This window comes from Cyclopterus lumpus, chromosome 16, assembly GCF_009769545.1.
Source record: "Cyclopterus lumpus isolate fCycLum1 chromosome 16, fCycLum1.pri, whole genome shotgun sequence".
Classification (NCBI taxonomy): domain Eukaryota; kingdom Metazoa; phylum Chordata; class Actinopteri; order Perciformes; family Cyclopteridae; genus Cyclopterus; species Cyclopterus lumpus.
The window spans coordinates 4,375,262-4,399,049 of NC_046981.1; the positions used below are offsets into that span (position 1 = coordinate 4,375,262).

The window sequence follows — 23,788 nt, forward strand, 5'->3', positions numbered from 1 at the left end:
TTTGTTTATTGCTGTATGACTAAGACAGGAGCCGTATGTTATGTACTTTGGCATTACAACAGTGAGTTGTTGCTTTTTAAATATTGCTTTTATTGACCAAATTTCCCATCACGAGTCACGGATAAGTAGATTGGATTTCAAGTCAGCCACAAGAGCCCCTGTATTGTTGTAATTTCATTAGATATCTCCATCTGTCTGCAGCCTTCTATTCAGCAGTGGATAAATCTGCTTCTCTTGCTCTCGACATTTCCACTTTTCTGCCTGTTAGTGTATTATGAGGCTTCTGATGGAAAACGTTGATTAAAAAAAATGCACACGCTAAGCTACCAGTTATCATAATGCTCACAGGTGGCTAATTTTCTACAACTCTAACAATGCTGAAAAGTAATATATTCCTCAGTAGTCCCCATTGCTCCAGAAGGCAATATTGCACAGCTCAATATGCCTCAACAAGTTGCTCTGTGGACATCAACCTGTACTACAGATAAGCCGCACTGTTCTCTGTGCCCAAATCTGATGAGCAAACTGGCGTCTGTCTCTCTGCGATGGCCAGTGGGATTCATTTCGTGTGTCCCCAGACTGTGCTGTGTTGTTACTGGTGACTGTGTGGCGCTGGGTGTTTGACTGTGGCTCTTTGGAGTGGATTAGTGGGGACAAAGCACTGGTGCCAGTAAGGGGAAGCCACTCGGGGCCCCTGTTTGCTCAGTCATTTCCCAGACAAGCCCAACTGCATGAGCCAGGAATGCCCTGGCCCCAATCCGTGTCCTTCGTGACCCCGCTGTTGTTTTGGGGCCAGTTGTGATTGACCCACTTGTCAAATCTTTTTTTAATTTAATTTTATTATCAGTTCAGTTTGGGTAACAGACAATTTCAATGTATGTCAGGGGGTCTGATATGATACCTGGATTACATAAAGTGGAAGCGTTTTAATATCGAGATGTCTCGTGTGTTTGCTCATCATTGATGCTCAGTGGATTCTCCTCTTTGTGCCTGCAGGTATCGGTTCATTCGGTGGCTTGGCGGAATAACATTCTCAGTATCGCTCTTAAGACATGGCGCTATCTGCTCTCTCTTTGCCTCTTTCTGCCAGCAGCTAGCTGCCAAGCGCTTTCAGGGAGGGATTTCACATTTCACTCAGTGAGATGAGTGGCATCAGTTGTAAGAAGAATGAATCCTCCTGTCATTAGGTAGCATACAGGGATGTTCAGTACAGCCTCAGTAAGCCCCACCACTATCAGTCAACGGACGTTAGTTTGGTCCCCATGACACTGGAATTCCCGTTTATTCCCCTAGTGCTGGTAGAGCCCCGACATTCAACAAAGTCTGTGCGACACTTTAACTAATATGGCTCCAACAAGTTGTGCACTTGGCGAGGAACATGCTTTACAGTTTCACAGTGGGCCATTTAAAATACTATCGTTGAAATCTGTTTTTTATGATGTCTGTTTGAACTGCAATGTCTTTTTGAGGTTGTAAATCCAAATGGTTAACGTTATGTCTGACAGGATTGCTTCATCAGTTCCCAACAGAGGAATTATATTCACTCGCTAATCATACCCAGACCCACGCTTTATCCATGGCCTGGCTTGAAGCTTTAAACGGGGCTTTCCAAGGGGACTAAGAGGGGCCAAATGGGTGGGACAGTAGTCAAGGAAGCCGGTTGTTAAAGGAGATCAATATTTGCTCTTGTGTCTACTTTCTAAATGAAACTTGTCTCTGACTTGTGCTGTAGATGACACGCGAGTAGGAATAGGCTGGTATGCTGCAAATTGGGAATTTAGGAAAATGAGCTGAGCCCAATATCTTCCTGATTAAGCAGCGGTTTGTTGGTCAGACAGATTTAGTCTCAGGTTAAGACATTAGCCGATTATTGGTGCACTACACTTTATGCTTATTCCACACTGTTTCATCTCCCTTTCATAAAGCAGAGATCAGGAATATATCTTCAGCATGTTGGCAGTACTGAGCTCTCTATGCAGGTTGACGTGTGTGATTGTGAGTTGCATTGTCCTGTCATACAGCCCTATGGGTCAGACGGTACATTCTGTGGTCTAACTGGGTGGAAGTAATAGTTTGTGTTCCCTTTGTGCAACAAATCCCTCTTATCCTCTCCCACTGACAACAAGGAAGTTGTGACTGCAGCCTCTCACCATAATTACCATGCAATGGCCATGTCATTGTTGCATACTAGCTAAGACTTTATTCTCCAGATGTTGGCCTGGAATGTGTATGGGTTTTTGATGCACTGTGTATGTACATGTGTAACCTGTTTATAGGGGACGGTGACTGTACACAAAAAAAAAAGTCATTCTGTGGCTTGTGTACCTTCTCTTATTGTTGATATAAATCTGTTAGCTACCCCAGGGTCTCTACTTGCAGCTGTGATGAATATTGCTTGTACACACATTTGCATACGTTCATAACATATGTGAGGAAAGTGTTTTTGTATTCGGGCATTATAAAAAGGTCCCACATTTGGGATTGTAAAAGGGTGTATCGGGTGTGATGCAAAATGGTTTCCTAAATACCTCCATGTTCTCATTTACATATCATAATTCAAGCATGTCATTGGGACGAAATTATATTTGTGTGTGTTGCACGTAAACTACAGCGTGCCTCCATTTGGCTTGTTTACCTGTTATGTCCCTGCTTTTTCCATCCAGTGGGTAGAGTCAACTCTGTGCTTCCCCCTTCACCACAGTCCAGACATCTGCACTTAGCCACTGTGTGTACAAGTCTGTCAAAGGAGAGAAGAAAAGTTACAGCAGGAGGCAGGACCGATGCAATTTTAACCTCAAACTGAAAGCCCCTCTCACGGCGTGTTTCCAATTAAGAGGCCCTGCCAAGCGAGAGGGTACAAGATGGATGGGTGGATGGAGTGAGAGGTGAGGGGGTGCGGGAGGGACACACCGAAGAGTGGGAGACGAACTGAGAGTGAGTTTGAGGGGGGTGGGGGGGATAGGAACACCAGGGGAAAGAGCAGTCTGACGAAGTGAAAGACGGTGGGAGAAGGTAAAATCGAGAGGGAAGCAGAAGAGAGGAAAACTCGTGCCAACCATCCAGCAGTGAGAGGTGAGTGCAATAGCTGGCTGGGTGCTGACGTTGGTCTGCTAGGTGTATTTATAGACTTGCAGGGTTTTAATCCTCAGTATTGGCCAAAGCCCCTGGCACAGGGCTGGGAGCCAACTTGATACAGGCTTTACAGAGCTTGGGGAAAACGATAATCGTTGGAGCAGATTGGTCGATCTCTGAGTTCCTGCACATTAACTTCATATGCCCTATATTGTTTATTTTGTAGCCCACCGTGGTTTTTCCGAGTAACTGAACATTCGCTCGTTCGCCATCCTTTTTTTGTTTTGTTTTTGTGCAGCTTGCTTTTAGTCAAAAGGGGCGCTTGAACACGCAATTCGACCGCCTACATGCATGTTGTTCTGTGCACGTATGAGAGTTGGAGGGTTATGTCTGTACGTGTGTTACAGAAAATGTCACGGAAGAAAAAACAAAACATCAAACAAGCCAAGCATTGCTCAACGTGCTCATGTTCCAAAGCTCAGACTACTATTTTATTAGATATGTCTAATAAAAAGCAACAAGTGGCACTGCTTGACAAAGGTTTTGTGTGGCATTGGAATATTTCGTGAACTACGATCCATACTAAAAGGGTGAAATGTCTAATTCATAATATGCTGAATAGCTAGTCAGGAAGCTCTCGACTAATTATTTGCTCGCCGTCAGTGTGAAAGGAGATGTATGGTGTTGCTTATTGTTTACAGTATGCCCTGTTCAGTCTGCATTTCCATTATGCAGGTGTTTTGGCTGACTTTATTTTGCCTATCTGTGGTACATTCTGTTGATGATCAGACCCCCTTTTCAGGAAGGTTCCTCCAGTTGCCAACCTTTATAATAACTCCGCTCTGCCAGTGCACCATTGACGGTTGGCCCTGAATGATGCAGCAGGCAGTGAAGGAGGCTGGTAAACCACAAACCGCTCCAAACAGATTATATGTTCGCCCTCTGTTGACGCAGGCCGAGAAATCACATTTACATGACCACACAATAATTTTTGGATTGGTCAGTGTTTTTAAGAACTGTTTCAGAAGTGTTGCGCTTTGGCCAGTTTCTGTATGAAGGCCTTTTGATACCAACCCACATGAGGGTCCAGCAACAACCCGTTGTGCCGAGTAAACTCAAGTCTCTTGTCAAACAAATAATACTGAAGTGGCTGTTGTACTGCATTTTTCAATATGTGTGTCTCCAATACATAGTCTTGTCAGTGTGGTTCATATTTAACTTGAACATGAGCTGACTCTTTTTTTCCCCGAGGCTGAAATGCTAACGTAATCAGCCACCGACAATGAGGAGACATTAACTCTTCTCAATGATGTGGTTTGAAATGCCTTTTTTTTTAAATATGTTTTGTCTGCTGATGATCATCTTTTGTAATGGTCCAGACAAAAGAACAGGAAATCTGTCAGTATTCTTGTTTGCACATGAATTTAAAGTAGCTTATATAACAACTGGACGTTTTGAAAGATTCTTTCACTAATGGCAAACTAAATATTGAACCAAAAAGATGTGCACAGTGCAGCTTCTGGCTGATGAATACCATGTATGAAGGGATTGATTCACCCTATAGTACTAATGGGCCGTAGCTTTTTGTGAAGGGCTAAACTAGATGGACGATGCACAGTTGCCTATAGAACCTGGGGGATAACAAACTGCTCATATTCAGAAAGTGATACCTACGGAAACGAATGCGGTAAAGCGGGTAACTGAGCGGACGAGCTATCGCATGTCCGTTATTGTTCATCTTTATAACGGCCTTGCGTCACACAAGTCACAAAGCCGACTCCGACTTCTGAGTTAAGACTGGGGGGGTGGGGGCACTGTCTGTATCACCCCCTCAGTTACTTTCTGTCGTACCTTTTGTGAAGGGGAGACGCTGTGGATGAATGCATGTGTTCTGAACTGCAAATTACTACAAATATTTACATTTTGTAATATTTCAAATGTTCCATCAGTAAAGTAAACCAACTACATTTAATTTTGTGTTTTCCTTTCCCTGTATGATAATTTGCAGATATCCTCAAAGTTATCTTCCTATGTGGTTAGTGTGTATGTGCTGATTGGATGTATGCCATCACGTTTGTGTTCTTAATCCCAGAAACTACTGAAAGTGAACCATTTTCCCATAAGTATGCAGTCTACTCGCCGTCTAATTTTTCACTGCCAGGATTTCTAGAGCGGGAGGTCGAGGGTGAACAGAGGGTATTACCATCAATGTTCACGTCTCATCAATCAATAATTACGACCCGTGTGTGTGAAGTAGCTCGCTCTACATTACCTTGACTTCAGCTTGTGGCCAGTGACTTGGTACATGACCCTGTATAGCTTAATTTAAGAAAGGAAAATCTAGCATCTTGTAGCATTATTAATGCAGTAACTTTAGTTTTGTGGCCTCGCTCTCTATTTCACACTTTTCCTCCTGATTTTCAAATGCTTTGCGGTACTTGCTAGAATGGGCCTTTTTTTCTCGCCTCGCTTTCCGGAGGCTATTCTTTCAGGACAGAGGGCAGCGCCGTTTGTCTGCTACGCTTCGTCTCGCTCATGTCCGGACAGGATGATGTATGTCTCGGCCTTGGCAGACATGTGCAGGTGATGTATTCGACTTGGAATGCTGGGAGTGTGGATAAAGATAAGGATAAGGAAAGGGACGGTCTCGCATGCCAGACCGAGAGTGTGGTCCATTCCAGGGAAGTGCTTTTTCTGTCATCATGGGGGAGGCACACGTCACATTTCCTTGACAGAAGTGATCAAGTCGGGTCGGATGCAACGGTAAGGCAGGGGAGTGTCCAGAGGTCTGTGAAAAAATTAAACGTACGTTGTAATGAAACACAAGCGGCACTTTATGGGGATTGAGATGAACTGGGGGACCTTCGTGAAGGGTAGTATCTAAAATCCATTTTATTTAATGGTGTCTTCATACTTTGGCCTGATTGGAGAGGGGTTTTCCAGAGTTAAGGCTGCGCAACCTATCGGTCTGTTTTCGTCAAGCTGTTGATGCCCTCCGCTGATGTGAACAATTTGATTGGTTAAATTGTGTATGGGGTGAAAAAGTGGACCAGAAAAGCCCTGAAGTGATAAAGAAGACTAGTACATTCCATGTTACTATAACAAAGCCATCTAAAGTGCCACTGATGGAGCAACTAAGGACAAAGATGTATATTTCTGAAAGTGATTCGTCATTCAGCAAGCCAGTGTTTGCGTGACATGAGGCACATTTACAGGGCTTTCAAACACTCTGATAAGTTGGTTGCTCGGCATGACGGGAGCGTTCTCAATTATCCCTCATGTACAATTAAATATGTTGTGAGTGCTACATGCAGAATTAAGCGGCGCTTTAAAATCAAGGCCACCGAAATCCTATGGGCTTTTAATCCCTCAGTCACTGGAGAATAGACCTGCCAAGCCCGCGGACGTTTAGAGTTTCTAAATGTCTTTTGACTCGGTGCCACAAAATATAATTTTTGGAATTGAAGGGTAGTGTGGTACAATAATACATAGCCTTCTTTCTGGTTTGGAGAGAGGACCTGAAGAGTGTGATTGTCCATGTAGCTTCTCAAAGGTACTTTGAATGTGCGTCAGCGTTTGGGACCTTGTCCTGTGTTCGTGTAACCACACTTGGCAGCATCGAGAAATTACCAGCCACCATGTTGTTGGGCTTGGCTGGGTACTGACTTGGACGATCAGATAAAACTGACACACACACACAAACAGATATGCGATCTCTTGCTGTCCTCTTTGGACTCCACTTTGTCAGATAATGGCTTTAATCTGCACTTTGAGTAGAAGGGAAGCTCCAGCACACACAAAGCTAACCCTCAGTATGTGATTGTCGTAACTCTTCCATGAAATGGTGGCCTTATTCAACCTGTTCTTTGTTGCAACCTTTAACAGATAAAGTGACCATTTAGACTCATTAATGTCAAATTCAGAACAGATTAGGTGAATGAGAATATTGCCACAGACTCGAAGGTGTTTTATCAACCGGGTAAGTTGCTGCGACGGACTTGGACTATCACTTTGTGCTTCGTTGGCTCTGCTCGACGCGGTTTCGTTTCTTCTCTCCCGCGGCGAAACCTGTGACTTCCCCTTGTGAGGCCACAACCAGAGGGCAGGCCAGGAAGTGTCGTCTTTGATCCTTCCCCGCTGTTCAAACTAATTACCTGCCCGCAGCAACAGGCGCTGCTGGCTGTGGAATTCATTAATAGATGGTGAAGCTTTTTGTTCTGGACCAGTGTGTCTGAGAGGATACAGAGGACTCCAGCTGCCTCCAGAGAACCTTGTTATGCGGTACATTCCTCTCCGAGATAAAGTCAACTTGTTCTCCATCGTGACATTGAGAGGTTCTTGATGATGTGCACCAGCTTCCCCCTGACCCATTCATCTGGTGGCCTACTGTTCCTTTTTTAGTAATACATTGTCAGCTTGTCTGAAAAAAATGTTGGTAGTTTGGTAACAAAATAAATAAAAGAACTCAGCGAAAGAAATGGGTTACTGAATGTAGATTGAGGACGAGAATATAAATGATTAATATAGTTGACGATGTGTTCAGCCTCCCGACAGTTAACGCATGACTGTACACAGGCAGTTGCAACACAGCAATCGTTGCACGGTGCTAACATATAGTATGTGTGGTGAATACAAGGTGACGACTGTTTTATAGTAATTACTTTCCCTTTTTTCATTTCATCGGTGCATGAGAAGTGTTCAAGTCCGTGAGCTTGTGCACTCTCAGCAGGGTCTCATTTGTTCTAATAGCCTGTAGATGGGTCGGTGTCTGTGTGGTGTATCATAGCACCAGCATAGGATTAGATCGCCCTTTTCCATGGTCATCACATTAGTGAGGGAGGATTCATTAGAGGGGTTAAAACCTAAGGGGTGGCAGGCAGCGGCATATGGCAAAGCTTGACCCTCCATTCAATATAAGCCTTCATGAGAACGACTTTGGTACAGAGATCCCAGTGCAGGTTGTAAATGTCTTACACGTCAAGTGTATGCATTTAGTCATTCGTATTGGAATCCATATTTTTTTATATATATACTATTCAACACGTCGTTACTATATCATTTGACTGGCCTAGCAATATTTCCCAAAGATATATGCATAAATGTAGAAGCGTAATATGCAACTATACTGAAATGAAAAACGCATTGCATGCTTCTCTGGATGTTGACGTCTCAATGTTTTGAGGAACTCGACAGCAGGCAATATGCAACAAATGAGGCACTCCATCTTCATGTTTCATTTTGAAGTGCACTGACGATGCTTGAGCCAAGTGCCGCACACTTCTGGATGGTTCCTGCAATTTTGTGTATCCTTCTGGGATGAACTGCAGTGTTTTCCCCTTCCCCATCATCATTAGTACCGCCGCCACCACCCTGTAATCTCTCTTTCCGTCACTGAGGCAATGGGGCTTTTCTCCTCCGTGCTCGCTTAATTGTGAGGTAATCATTTTTTGCCTCTTGAGAGCAAAAAGACTGTTTACTCATTTTTTTTGACGGCCTGACTTGGCAAGACACTAATTTACTCAGCAGTCGAACGAAGCTGCTCCCCTCACTTACTTTATACTATTATTGGGCTTATAGCATTCTTCTCCCAGTTCATTTGAGGCTTTCCATCTTCAGCAAATTCGGATCACCGTTCGTTTCCACTGGAACTACTTTTCAGATGGTTTTCAGTAAGCTTCCTCCTTTTTGGTTTACGTGACATTTGACGGGAAAGTTTCGATGTTTCGAGCTGGCTTTGCAGTGCCGTCATCTCCGCTGACCTCAGCTGACCCCCTGTGGTTATTCGACTTTATATTAATCCCTGCGGCGTCCTTGGTCATAACTGTCATATAAACACACACTCATCGTCCCACGCCCACAACCCATTTAGATATAAACAGTCATGTATTTATTTCATGTAAAAAAAAAAACATGAACTCTCTCCTTTTTCCTTCCCTCACACTCACCCCCCTCTCTCTCTTTCCTGAAACGCTTGCATAAGGCTATCGCCTCCTGGTATGTCCTGAATAGAACCTCATGCCTGTACACTTTCACACATACTTGTACACGGTCCTCCAGTTTTATACCCCTCCGATATTGTCCCAAATCACAAACACAAAATGCTTCAAAACAGGCCTCTCACTCCCGGCAGATGCTCTCCCCAGCAGTCGGGCTTTATCTAAATCCCCCTCTCTCTGCATTATGGGATGGGATCAGATCAGACACGGCTCACAAGTCCATTTGATGGTGCGTTGATGGCAACATTCAGTTGACGGCGTTCCATATTCTGAATTTAGAGACATTACAAAGACGCCATCTCCCTGTCATTGGCTTTTGTCACATTGCTTTGCATTTTTTATTTTTTATAAATAAAGGCAGGAGGATGTCTGGGAGCTGACAAGTCTTCACGCTAGTAAAAAAAAGCTGTCCACATGCTGATACATTAATACATTGCTTTGTTCCTAATTTCGCTGATTACATTCCCATCTGTATTCCCTCCTTTGTTTCCATCCCCTTAGCCTCTGTTATTCTCCTTTTGCCCGCCGCACTTCGCGTCCATTCATCGCTAGTTTTCGGCTTCACTCTCCACCTGTGTCATTCAATCCCTATCCTCCTCCTCCTCGCTATCTGCCTTCTCACATCCATGTATCTCATCCCTCATCCGTCGCTGCTTGGCCCAGATCAGAGGCATTCCTCACTGGTGCAAAACAGCCAGTGCAACAGCAGCTCGGCTCGATCTATCTGCTCAACTTTCACCCTTTTTGCCCTGGATGAGACCCACTTTCATTCATTCATCCATTCAGAATGCCATTTACCAGCCATGTTGTTGACCAAAGAAATCTGGAAGGAATGACTTTTCTCCACCATATTACTCAGGCTCACTGTCCTTGTTGGAAATACAGGATACTTTCTAAGTAAATGCATAACATGTCACATTTATAAAAGCATTTGCCAAAGAGGGAAAGTCTCTCCGTGGCCACTGCAGTCAACTAGTATAATTGCCTGTCTTGACATCTTTTATGTTGCCTCGACATTCCAGCGCTAATGGCTGTTCCATTAACAGCAGTCATTTCATTATCTCCAACACTCCCTTGTTCTGGCTTTTGGTATCCGGAGAGCACTTCAAAGCATCCCTCTCATCAACCTCATCAAGCTGATGGATAGCTGATTAGAGATGTGGGCAGCTTCCTCCAAACTCCTTCAGGATTCGGGGAAAATCCAGCGGCTCTTTTTATGGCACAAACATTTCTGGATGGACGGTGATAAATCTGCGCGTTTTTTGGTCTGTATGTTTTGCGCGTACTGTAACTAACCCGGGGGGGTGTAGGACTCCATTTTGAGGAGGGATATTTGAAGAGATGAAAGGTTTTTTTTTTTTGGGTTCTGCTTGTGAGAGAGGGCTTAAGATGGATGGATACAGAGAAGAGGAACAAGAAAAATGAAGCGCGATAGAAGATCCAAAGCCTAGTAATTAGGTGAATTAACCTGGGGTCATGTAGAACTATGCTAGAGCTTGAAACCCCCCTCTGTGTGTCTGTAAATGTTTTATAAAGCTGTCTTTGAACTCATTAACCAGAGGAAGGGGGGTGAGCCAAAGGTACCTTGAGGAAATAAGCAAAGGCTTTGTTTTTCAAAAAGTCTTCTTGGTATTAATATCTTCTTTGCTCCAGTGGGTGGAGCTGGTAGTTTGCTCCTTAACGCCCATTAGTCAGCGATTGTGGCTCTTCCACCGATGTAAAGTGTCTCTTTTCTTATAAAGTGTAACAACCCTCCACTTTCATTTGTCATCTGCACCGAAGACGAACAGATGCAGTGATTTGTAAAGGTCAGGTTATCTTCAGAAACGTTTTGTTTGCATTGGTTGGAATTCTCATTGAAGGCTGTCACTGTGGCATACTTAGTTTTAGGGCTAGATTTAGCGATTTTTGGCGCTAATGTTGCCACTAAAGAGTTAGCCACAACATTTCTAAAAACTAGTGCACTCTTGCTAGTTTATCAAAATGGCCTACCTTAGCTTTAAGTCCATTAATTTTTTGCAAATGGGGTTCAGAAAGATTAAGCAATTATCCCAGCATTCAACTGCCTCTGATTTTACTTTTAAGATTTTAATATATTTTCTCATTAGTCACACGTTATAATTAACCATGATGTTGTCTGTACTGTAGTACTTGGGTTCATGCTTTCACCAAGAAGGGAGAGAATTCCTTTTTCTTTTTGGGTGACCTCGGAAATAAAACTATGTAATGGGTACTGAATATTACACCACAGAAACCGATGTCACTTATAAACCCCTTACCGTGCAATGACCATTTACATTAGGGGGAAAAATGATGACGTTAAAGGATAAAGAGGAATTTTTAATTATAAACATTCAGCCTCCAGGTGCCATGATGCAGCCTAGCTTATGTAATCACATCTAGTTGTTGTTTTTATCAATTAAAATGTTATTTCCCCATAAGCTCTGCTGCCATCCCCCTTTCTTTTTTTTTTTGTCCCAGTGTCACGTCCCCATTGCTGCTCCAGGCAACGTCATCTAGCTCCATTGCTTTAAAAAAAAAGTTGCTCATCACGGCTGGAGGTAAAACAGTCAAGATTAACTATGCCATTAAGTACAAAACAGTGCAGTGAATCTCATTAATACAGTGTGGCCGTCAATCTCTTATGCTCCCGTCCCGAGGCCAGTGGAGTATTTTAAGCTCCATAACTCCGGGCAAGTAAGTGTCGCACTCTTCATAGTTATTCTGTCCACTAAATTGTCTGGCCTCTCATAAAGTTCTTGGGTGTTACCTGCATTGCATTATAACAGTGAAATTTGAATTCTCAAACACATACACAGAAAAATCTAAGATTCTCTATGGGTGTACCGGATCCCGAAAAAGTGCAATGAAATCTCTTCCACAATCCTCAGGGGTCTCTTTTCTCAGAGGTCTTTTCTCCAGAAGCCAGTCTGCTTTCTAATATTCTCCTTGATGGCTAATTAACCCGACGGAACACAAGTACGAGGGGTGCTCATTAACCCCACATCTCGAACAGCCGTTTATTTCCCTCGTGGCGATCAAAAACAGTCATGTAATGATTGCCCTCATGCCTAAAAAAAAGTGTGCATGTGTGTGTAATGTTTTAATCCGCGGCAACCTCCGGATCTGAAAAGTGAAGCCAAGGCGGAAGTACCTTACACTTGCAATCTCTTTACTGACCTTCAGGGGGATTGGATAGAAGTCCTTTCAAGTTTTCTTCAGTACAGCATGTTCATTTCTTAAATTATGGTCCCATTTAGAGTAAAATAGCCATTATATAGCCATGTATATATACATGCATACAAAATAAACAAGCTGGCGACAGCCAAAATTCATTCAGAGCCTTATTCCTCAAACCAACAGGTGACGTCACTGAAAACTGGTTCCACTACTCATCTACAGTTGAGGATTTTTGCATATAATCTAATGCTAAAATGTTGCGGAACAAGATTTCTTTTCTTTGTCATTTGATGCTTTTCTGTGGTGCCTACATGAGGTCCGCTAGCTTTCCCTCCTTGGGCCCGTCACTATGTGTCACTGGCAGTGTCTCGAACTATAGAAGTCACTCCGTGTGTCGAGATCAAGCTGAGGCTTTATGTGTGTGTGTGTGTGTGTGTGTGTGTTGCCATGGGTGGCTCTGGGGGGGCTTGGATACAGCATGCGATTGTCATCGGGTGAGAAAGGAAAAGATGACAGTCACTTTCGCGTAGTCGCTGCCTTTCAGGCTGACATTTATTGTCGTGGCAACCGCCAAACTGCCCATCAGCTCGGCTCAAATGTGACAGAAAAGGGGAAGCAGAGAAAATGAGATGAGAAGTCTGTACGGGGTGGGAGAGCGAGATGGTGCCGGAGTTGCCGTCTTCATTTTCCCCTCATCTTTGGGAATTCCCGGTTGTTGAGGATTCTTCCTGTGACCAAGATGAGCGATGGACACACAGTGAACTGGAGGCCGTGTCTTTTGAAAGAATCCAGGCTTTGCATTGTCCTCTTTCTGGATGTAATTTTGGATTATTAAAGTGAACATTTCAAAGCATTGTTTCATTCATCTAAACTATTTCGGCCCCTCTTGGTACGGATGAAGGCACATGCAATATATTAGAGCTGAGCTTTCCAAGAGGTTAATCTTTTGATGATGATTGACAGTATGGGGGGGGGTATTTGTACTTTTGAAATTAATTAGTCCACCTTTTACTGTATTATGTCATTTTTGTTGAATTGCAATAACTACCAAGGAAAGATGCAAAGGTACTGACTCCAATATCTGGATTGGGTATTTGGGAACGTTTTCCGATCTAGTATTCTTTGGAGACGTAACAATTCAATACATTTATATCTATGTATTTGTTATTAGTTTTTCAAAGGTAAGAAAGCAATGTTTAAGTCAAGCCGGATGTTTCCTTGCACATAAAAGTGTGTGTGTGTGTGTAACATGCTATGACGTCGCTAAGACACGCACGCTTTCCTCCAGTTTCATGGAAATCAAATGGTTGCTTTGTGCGTATGAAACAGATACTTGGAATTGGTAAAGACGATCGATCCATAGCCCCCCGTGGACACGCTGTCCCAGCACAGAAGACATTTCGGGGAAGCCTACCCTCCGTGAGCTTTGACTTTTTGTGTGTGTGTGTGTGTGTGTGTGTGTTTGTGGTCCACGCAGATATGAGACAAACACTTTGGCTGTTCTTCTGAGTCTCCTGAGGCACTTGACGGAGTGAGCCAGGCATTTATTTTTCACACCATCCATTCTTGTTGCTAGGAGACTGGTTTTGACCCAACTCTCTCCCTGTTATCCCTTTTCCGTTTCAGTGAATCGTACTGGTTTCCTGGTCTGCAAAATTATTAAACTACCTTTTTGAAGTTGTATTAATCTTTGACAGATGTCCCGTTTATGTATCCGTCTCCCATAGCGTTCAGATATACATCTGGTATATGCACCAGAATAGATACCCTAGTTTCATTATTGATACGAGATGTGGTGGTGAAGTCAACAGATGTTTGTCATTTTCAAATGTGGCCTCCTTTTACTTTAATTTTATAAAGGATTTTTTTTAATCAATTTTTGTCAGTTTTTTTTTAATTGATTCTCCTTTTTTTGCCGTGGCGGAAACAACATTTTCTCCAAGATTTCTAGGTAAAAAGCGGTGACTCATTGATAGACAAATGTTCATTTGGTGGGTGAAGTATTCCTTTTGAGCTGATGCACTGGACCGGATTGACCCCAACTCTACATGCCTCCACGTCTTTCTTTTTCTTTTTCCTCTCACTCGCAACCGCGCACAGTGCTTATAAAGTGGTCGTGTGAAAGAACTATCATTTCTAACCGAGAGCAACTGCACGGCAAAGAAATCTCCACAGCGTGGTCACACTGAACAGTTTGTTGAGGTTACATCTTCAGTGAATACGCCCACCACATGCATTCTGCCAGGCGGAGGTTTTGTGCACGGCTCTACAGCAGCATAGATTGTTTTGCAGCTCGGTTTGGTTATTTACATCTTCTCAATTTAGGACCATCCGGATAACACATTTAAACCGATTTTTGATACGCCTGTTTCAAATTGGTATATTCATTTATTTCATGATAATGTGCACGAAACACCAAATTTCTTAAACGCAATTATGATTGCTACATTAGATTATGACGGTGCTGTGCCAGTTGTTGAAGTAGTATTGATAATACCCTAAATAGTCATTAATATGCTTTATTACGGCGCACAAATGATGAATTGAAGCTCAATGGTGTGATTATTCAGTGATGACAAATCTGTTGGTGTGAGACGGCGCTGCTCACCAGCAGCCATCTGCATGTTGGAAAAAAACATGGGGATTTACCTTGTGTCGAGTTAATTACTGACATTGCTGTGACACGCAGGTATGACTAACTCCTCCTCGCTGACATCTATCCCGTTTGGCTAATGAGACCAGTTTGTTAAACATATACCGTGCACATGCATTAAAAAAAACAAACAGAGGCGGAGGAATAAAACAGAAATATGCACGGGGGAGTTGGTTTATGGAGACGATATTTATTTATTTTGAACGCTCATCCTTAACCTCTCCAATGACGCATGCGGGTAGCATACCGTGAGACGGCTCCTCCCCACAGGCAGCCATCTGGAAGACTGGAAGAGAATGTAGTTATGCAGGGAGAGGAACATCTGGTCTTTTCTGAGTTTGCGCTGACAGGAAATGGGATGGATGGGAGATTTGCACCCAGCCAGGCCCAGATATGGACCTATACTTTAGTTTTTATTGGGGTCAGCTATTATGTGCTTCTGGCTAGATTATGTTTGTCATGCGTATTGTCTGTCATATCCGTGATGGAGTCAAACCAGGGAATCGGATTGTTTCGTATCAGACGCACAGAGTAGCATCTGTGATGCTACCTATTCGTTACTTTAGCCTGCTAGTATGTGCTCGTGGATAATGGATTTCTGATACATGACAGTTTATTACTATAGCTGGCATCAGGCTTAATTGTGCTTTTACGCTTTTTATGGCGTTTTGATCTACTCTAAACTCACCACAGGGGCTGTTAACTGTAAATGGTTTGTGTTGGCCAAAGCTGGATTATCCAGATAGATATTACATAATCACCAAAGTTGATTTTAACATTGCACTCATTATATTTGCTGCCTTGTGTGTGTGTGTGTGTGTGTGTGTGTGCAGGAGTCCCCTAAAATATACAAGTGTATACTTGCCAGACACCTTTTTTGGGACACATTTAAAATAGCTTAGAAGGTGTTTCGGATAAAGGCACATGAGTCATAACATTGAAAGGTGTCTATATATATATATCATGATGTAATATCCCTGTGTTGTTGGGTACGCCTGCTGACAAACAACCAACAAACGGAACTGAAAACATAATAAAGAAAAGTGTAGGAAACTAGCCTCAGGCAAGGCGTATACAAATTATCACCTTTACATCTATAATTATTTTTATAAACAAGCTCACATTTGCACGAATGCTTGTTTACAAGTAATGAAGTGAGAAATAAAATGTGTGAACTTTCAGTCGCATCTTATGAAACCCACTCCCGATGCATGACAACCACAGGCAACACGGAGACGCGCTCACACACGCATAATATTGACACCGAAGGAATTCCAAGCGCCTCATTAATCCAAGCAGGTGCTGACTGAGGCTTAGATTGGATGGAGGGAGAGACGTTGACATGTGCAGGTGAGGGGGTTTGTAGATGGGTGGGGAGAAGCGAAGACGGAGAAGTTCGAGATCAAAGTTACGTATTTTTCCTGAAAGTGCTCGTGCTGCTTTCCAGGTATTCCATCGTTGGATTTGCTGTGAACCTAAATCCAGGGTTTTATCATGAGACGTCATTGTAGCAGTAAGCTTTGGTGGTTAAAAAAACAAAAGTGTTAACTAATGCACTGGAAGGACAACGTTCTGGTGTGGGACTGCTCATATTCTCTTCATCTTCTTTTTAGTGTACTCTGCACATGGAAGTACTCGTTCCTGATGTCTTCTCTTTGCTCTCATCCTACAGGTACGACTACAGAGAGATGCTGTACAACTCCACGTTCTGTCTGGTACCTCGAGGACGGCGGCTCGGTTCTTTCCGCTTCTTGGAGGCGTTGCAGGTCAGTGACGCGCATACAGATGTAGCTCCGTTATTCAATCAGAGCGTTGTTATTGTTGACGCATTATGGTGACTCAGGATGCAAACCAGTCTGCTACTCATTCTCTACTTAGAAATCATGCTGTTTGATAAATGTTCTGTTCTTGCAGCCGCCCCTCTGTTGTCTGTGCTGAATCTATTAAGTATTTTGAAGGAATCGCTGCAATATTTGGACCCAATTAGACCCCAAATCAAAGGTGGACCCGCATAGATCCTTGTCCTTTTAAAGTGCTTCAGTGTGTCGATATCTATTAGGTTCGCTTTGGCAGCTGAGCATAATGACCAAACACGGGTTGAGCTTGTTACAAGAAATCTTGTAGTCCGTGAGCCCTGACGCTGTGGTGGCCAAACAATGAAGCCATTAATCAGTGGTGGAACATGGAAAAAGTGATGTACTGTGTTACTTCCAGTAGCTCTCATGTTGTTTATGTCCAGCCAGTGTTTATGGAGCTGCCTCTGACTCAGTGCCCCGGACATATTTTCCCTCTCGATGTTTTCTTTTCAATTCTAGTCCTGCTTTTCTTTAAAGTTTCTTCACTCGTATATCCTCTCCTTTTTTTAAATTACACTTAACCTTTTAATTTCTGGTACGGTCTTCAAAAAAGGGTCCCTGATTCCCAATGGCATCTTATTGCTTCATTCTCACAGTGTGCCAATTCACTTCAGGTTTACCGATATGTGTTGAAGCTTCTTTAATGACGGTGCTTTAGGCTCAGAACATAGTTATATTAATAAAGAATAGGGTTTAATGAATAGTTTCACGTCAGGCAGTTGTTTTAAACATAAAAACATTCCCCATCTTTTCGCCACTCGGTGTTTGAACTACCGTTGGCGGGGATGGAGGTACGAGGTATGCCATATTTTAGGGGGCATAGGAACCTTTCAAATATATAGATTCTTCAAAACAAAGGTTGTTATATTAGTTAGTAAATTCCAATACATGTGATTGTAGGTCAATAATGAAGATGTCATGAAAAGACATGACTATCACAAGGGGGTATTTGCTATTTTCTGAGTATTTATATGATCAGAACGGGTATCTGAACACAAATCTCTGTTTATTGAAGTTGTACGATTTTTAAACCGTGTTTAGCCAACGAGAAATAGTCCGGGAAGAGAGAAGAACAAACGTGATGACTTTCTTTTAGTTTTTCGATGGAAGATGGGGCAGTGACTCTTTATTGACTGGAATGGCAAGAGAATTGCACCACTGGGAAGCCGGGACTGAGACACTTGAGAATGTGGGTGCTGTATTACTTGCATTGGCGAGTCCAGTCGAGATTCTGTTACGCATGTGTTTTTCAACATGTAGGAAGCTCATAGCAGTGGGTTTTATTAATTAATGTTGTGCGTGCGATGAGTTGGGATAGGATGGAGCTCCAGGAGTCTAGTCGATTGGTCTGTGAGTGCCGATGGGTACTAGCGAAAGCATGGCAGCGTTTCAGCAGATTGCTTCCTTTGCTAACGACACCACGGAGATTAGATGTGCCTGGACACGCCTGCCAGGCGAGTGACCGAGGCCAGTCGGTGAATGGTACCCCGCTTAATGACAGATTATAGGGCCAGTGTACTGCAGACGCTGCACTATTTAACTCTTACAAAAACACACACACAGACTTTAAAGCACAAACATTTGCAAATACCTGCAAATGGGTGATTGGAGATTCACAAACATGGCTACACACTTCTGTGCAATTTCATTGAACTTTCAGATGCAGGGGTTAAAGGTTCAAGTGTATCTTCCTTTCCAATGAACATAACCATTTATTTTTATTGTTTTATGAAGCCGCACTGCCTAGTCATAAAGGTGCTGCAGCAGTTTACCACGCACCACAATACCTGTCATAACGGGTTCTGCAGAGCAGCTTTTTTTTTTTTTTTAGACTATCTCATTAATGAACAGAGTGTGTGTGATGGTGTGTCTTACTCTTACAGGCAGCCTGTGTGCCAGTGATGTTGAGTAATGGCTGGGAGCTGCCCTTCTCAGAGATCATCGACTGGAATACGGCAGCCGTGATTGGCGATGAAAGGCTGCTGTTACAGGTTGGTACAATATTTTACATCAGTTTATCATGTTTAGTCTAAAAATATATATATCTGTGCACTGCTGTTGCGTTCACAAATCGTGCATGTGTGCGTGGTCTCTTGAAATCAACATTGCCATAATTGCGTTGACTTTTTCTACCTAGTTTCATCCTGATTTGTGAATTCTGACAACTGTCCCCGAAAGCTCCTCTAGGCTGTATCACAGATTGTTCTGTATATGACAGCTGAGATGGCTATTGAGGCCGAACGTGCACTTTTTTTTTTTTCTGCAGACATTGCATTTTGCTGGTAAAATGACAACACCCAGTGTCATTCTACAAGTCTGCTGTTTTTGTTTTTGTTCGTTGGGGCGTAAATATGCTCACATGTACTTTCTCTCGCAGATCCCCTCAACAGTGCGCTCCATCCACCAGGACAAGATCCTGTCCCTGAGACACCAGACCCAGTTCCTCTGGGAGGCTTATTTCAACTCTGTGGAGAAGATAGTGCTGACTACACTGGAGGTACACCCACGTGCTTAAACATAGAATGCAATTGCACACACACACACACACACGTCTATTCATTGCATGCTTGTAATGTCTGTTGCACATCACTACAGTACCATCTGTTTTGTTTTGTGTTGCATCCAGTCATTTGAAAATGTCAGACGTTACTGTTGTGATTCTGTATTTTCAGCTGCACGAAAGCAACTTTGCTTGATTGCACCCAAATACAAATATGGCGGTAATCCATTGTTGATTTTATATTTTTGTTGAGTTTGTGTTTTACAAGAGCAGACTGTCATAATTCTCAGTATTAACCTGTTCCAGACTGGATTGGAAACCAAGAGGGATGGTACATATTGTCAAAACCCTGCTGACATTTTTTTTTTTGAGGCTGTTTCTTGCTGCGGCTCGGCTATCAATCATGTCAGTTGTTTGTTCCTGTCAGATTACATTTAGCTGTATTCTTCCTGCTGAGTAGCAGGTTATCTCACTGCTGTTGGGCTAGGATTACAAATGAGCACAGATGAGAGCGGGGAGGAATGTGAAAGGATAAGGCAGAGAGGATGTGTAAGGCTGGCTGAGTGAGGCAGGGTGTTTCACTGCATTCAAAGTCTGGGCATCCCCAAAAATTCGCCAGCCTCTATCAGCACCTGTGAATTAAGGCCTGCAGTGTACCAGAATGCAGAGAAGATGCATGTATCCAAATGTAGCTCTAAGCTGATGTTTATTTGGTGTTTGTTGTGCTATAACAAACAGGAAAAGTACTGCTGGTTTTCAGTGGTGTTCCACGTAAAGCCTTGTTAGTTGCTGTCCTCCAGATAGTGTTACAGAGGCCTCGTCCCAAGAGGGAGGAAGTCGGGGCACTACGAGGCCGGGCTGGGACTCGTCTGTCAGGCAGGGTAAAGTTACACCCCGGAGAAGCTGTTCTTCGATCTGTTTACGCTCTCGGTATCTTAACCCCGCTCCAAAGAATGTCGTGGTACGAGGCTGCTTAGAGATGGTTCATTACGGTGTCACTGGTGGAGTGGGGAAGCGGACGCATTGTTTTTGATATTGGATTAAATGTATGCCTTTTTGGATTAAGCTTTAGTTTATATTTTGTCTATACGAAGACATGAAGGCATAGTGAAAACCGCTCATTTGTAGTCTGCAGGTTTATTTGTTTGTGTATGAGAAGTGCCAGAGGATCTGTGGCTGCCCTCGGTTTCCAAACAGCTTAGAAGACTGATGTAATTATTGTTGTTAGCTTCTTTTCTTTCTACAAGTCACACAGGAACTGTGACAGTTGATTGGTGTTTACCAATTGCAATCAATTGCCCACTGTACAGAAAACATCAATTTGGATCTCCTCTGTCTCCGCAGATCATCCAGGACCGGGTCCTGCAGCACACCTCGAGGAGTAACCTCATGTGGAACAGTCTGCCCGGAGGCCTTTTCACCCTGCCTCAGTACTCTACATACCTGGGAGACTTCCCCTTCTACTACGCCAAGCTGGGTCAGTTAATTAGTCCCCGCATGTGCTACATGCTGAGAACCGCGTTTACCGTTTTTTAGATGGACGGATTTTCATTTGCGACGGAAAACGCAGGAACAGCCGTTGCGCGACAGCTGTTCAATACTCATAAACCCGTCACCTGAATCTGTGACACCGCGGCAAGTTATGAAGCACGTCTTTTAATTAATTCACGATTTGTCACAGAGAAGCTCACCAATTAGACCTGTGAATTGGCCAGAAAACGGGGCTTGTTGATGACATTGTGGATTTGGTTACCTGGCACCTTTTTCCTTAACAAACCTAATTTAGACCTGTTGAGTTCCGCTGTATGTCGAGTAAACTAAGCTTGAAGGAAACGAGCACAAACTAAAAGATGCTAAAAGCTGTCAAAGAGCGTTAATTATAGATACTATTCTACTTTGTGACGGATTCAGTTAAAAATGTACGACAGCGATGCCAAAACAACTACATGTAACCGAGGTGACGCCATTCAGAGGATCGTTCCCGCGCTCGAAAATCTCTACCCCGACGGATCCGAATTGCTTCTTCGCTTAACCCTTTGATGTGTTCCTCCCCCGACCGTTTTCAGGTGTTAAGCCATACACCAAATTTACGGCCATCGTTCACGTGGTGAGCCCGCTGGTCTCCCAGTCCCAGCCGGTCATGAAGCTCCTCGTGGCCGTGGCCAAATCCCAGTACTGTGCCCAGGTAATTCAACACCCGTTACACCACATTACACCTGATCTGCAGTGGTTCCTACTTGAGCAGATGCTCCATAGAAGTATGATGGAGCCAATTTATCCGATGAGGAACGCAGTGTTTTCAGATGTTTAAACGGAAAGAAAAGTGGGCAGAGCACAAAGGGAAAAAGGTCTGTTTGTCACTTCTTCAGGTTTATCACATCACCGGTGTTTGCGTAACACTGAACCTTTCATTCTGGAGATGAAGGGAGCCTTTCCGATTCGTTCATAAACGTTCCTGCCTCAATAGAGCCACCCTGACACTCCTCACTCTCCAGAGTATTACTATTATTATTATAGCAATGTGCGCTGGAGGAAAAACAAGAAAACATTACCTGCAGAATCACTTTAATGAACAGCTGTCAAACTCTTCAGTTAATTCACACATAATCAGCTGTTTTAATATATTAATAGTGATGGGGGTGAGTTTATGGTTGTAGGAATCTCTTGTGCTTTTGTGTGTACAGTAAATATGTATACCCCTGGTTCTTGCAGACTCGCCGTAAATAAGGATTCTGTTTTCTTTCTGGATTTAAAACTGCATGGCCAGCATGAAGCTGGCATCACATTTTTGTTTTGAACATCAACAGCGATGCATTTTGTCGCTGTCATGTAACTGTAGGCGGTGTGACAGTTTCTGAAAATAGTTCTGCAGTAGAAAGAGGATGTCTTTCACACAAATAGGGACTAATTAAAAGGAGCTTTGAGCTTTTTGAATTGGGGAAATAAGGCCTTTTATTGTTGGGTTTTGATCTGTACATATATTTATCAGCCAGACATGGATTTTCAACCATTAATCCACTGCTATTTTAACATGGTTCTCATTAGGTGTGCAAACATGGGGGTATGTAAATGACTATGAACATGTTGCGATGGCTATTTTCCCTTTTTTACGCAGGTGATCGTCCTGTGGAACTGTGACAAACCTCTTCCTGCTAAGCACCGCTGGCCTGTCACCTCAGTTCCTGTCATTGTCATAGAAGGAGAAAGCAAGGTAAACAACAAACAAACAAACAAACGCAGCCTTAGTCGCCATTTTCACATTCAACTCTCGAAGCCTCCCGTTGAAAATAAGGAATAAAATGTAATTAAATAATTAATGTGGTTTAAAAAAAAAAAAAAAAAACCTTCCCCATCATTGTTTCTTCATTTAAACCTCCAACCTCACCTGCCATTAATATTCTACAATATTTCCATTTTTTTTGAGCGTCTGTATTTTGCTAAATCCTGCCAGGTGATAAGCAGTCGTTTCCTGCCCTACGACACCATCCCCACTGACGCTGTACTCAGTCTGGATGAGGACACCGTGCTCTCCACCACAGAGGTCAGACATTTCCCATCACTTTCACATCAAGAGAACACGCTGCAGAAGCTGTTGCTAATACTTTGTATCATCACTATTGTTCATTGCTCTTTTCTCTCTCTCTCTGATCTCGGCCCAGGTGGACTTTGCCTTCACCGTGTGGCTGAGTTTCCCCGACCGCATTGTCGGTTACCCAGCCCGCAGCCACTTCTGGGACGGCAACAAGGAGCGCTGGGGCTACACTTCCAAATGGACCAACGACTACTCCATGGTGCTGACCGGGGCTGCCATTTATCACAAGTACTGACGTTCCCCCCCCTCCCCCCTTCTTTATTGTGTTTCGCTCGTCTCCACCGAAGTACTAACACAATTCCCCCTCTCCTCTGTTCTCCCTGTAGATATTACCACTATTTGTACACCACTTACCTTCCGGCCAGTCTAAAGGGCATGGTCGACCAGATGTCGAACTGCGAGGACATTCTGATGAACTTCCTGGTGTCCTCTGTGTCTAAACTACCACCGATCAAGGTCACCCAGAAGAAACAATACAAGGAGCCCATGATGGGACAGGTGAGGCAGAATGTTTATCCTTTTAAAACCAGTTAATTTTTATGCCTGAAGGTAGAACAGGCACTGTGTTGGGGGGGAGGGGGGGGTTATTGATGGCTCCAATTTGAAAGGGAGACAATGCAGCACTTGTTCCTCGTGTCTTTTAGTGATTGTGGGGAAATGACTTCACGTACACTGAGTTGGTGTGGAGGGAAACACCTGAAGGATGCAGACAGTTGGTGGCAATTTTAGCACGTAGATTAGAATAAGAAGCTATTTAAAAACATGAAGCGCGTGCTTCACTTTTAGGAGAATGTTAAATCCAGCAAGGTGCTTGTTCCTCTTTTCACAGATGCCTTTAAACTGTACGTGGATGCTCCATATTTAACAGGCCGCTTGCTTCTTGTGATTATTGTAGAGGCTGATGGCCTTTTCGACATACCGCACCACTTAAACCATAAT

The 23,788-nt window shown here is 43.3% G+C and overlaps 1 protein-coding gene across 1 annotated transcript in view; it reads left to right on the forward strand.

The window, feature by feature from the left end:
* Positions 1-23,788, forward strand: part of LOC117745311 (exostosin-1-like) — a 28,932-nt gene that overhangs the window by 2,441 nt on the left and 2,703 nt on the right. The window contains exons 2-10 of the mRNA XM_034553547.1: positions 16,574-16,667; positions 18,641-18,748; positions 19,135-19,254; positions 20,602-20,734; positions 21,324-21,442; positions 22,373-22,468; positions 22,709-22,798; positions 22,917-23,077; positions 23,176-23,347. Of these exons, the coding sequence (XP_034409438.1) occupies positions 16,574-16,667; positions 18,641-18,748; positions 19,135-19,254; positions 20,602-20,734; positions 21,324-21,442; positions 22,373-22,468; positions 22,709-22,798; positions 22,917-23,077; positions 23,176-23,347 (1,093 nt within the window). The remainder of the gene's footprint in view (positions 1-16,573; positions 16,668-18,640; positions 18,749-19,134; positions 19,255-20,601; positions 20,735-21,323; positions 21,443-22,372; positions 22,469-22,708; positions 22,799-22,916; positions 23,078-23,175; positions 23,348-23,788) is intronic.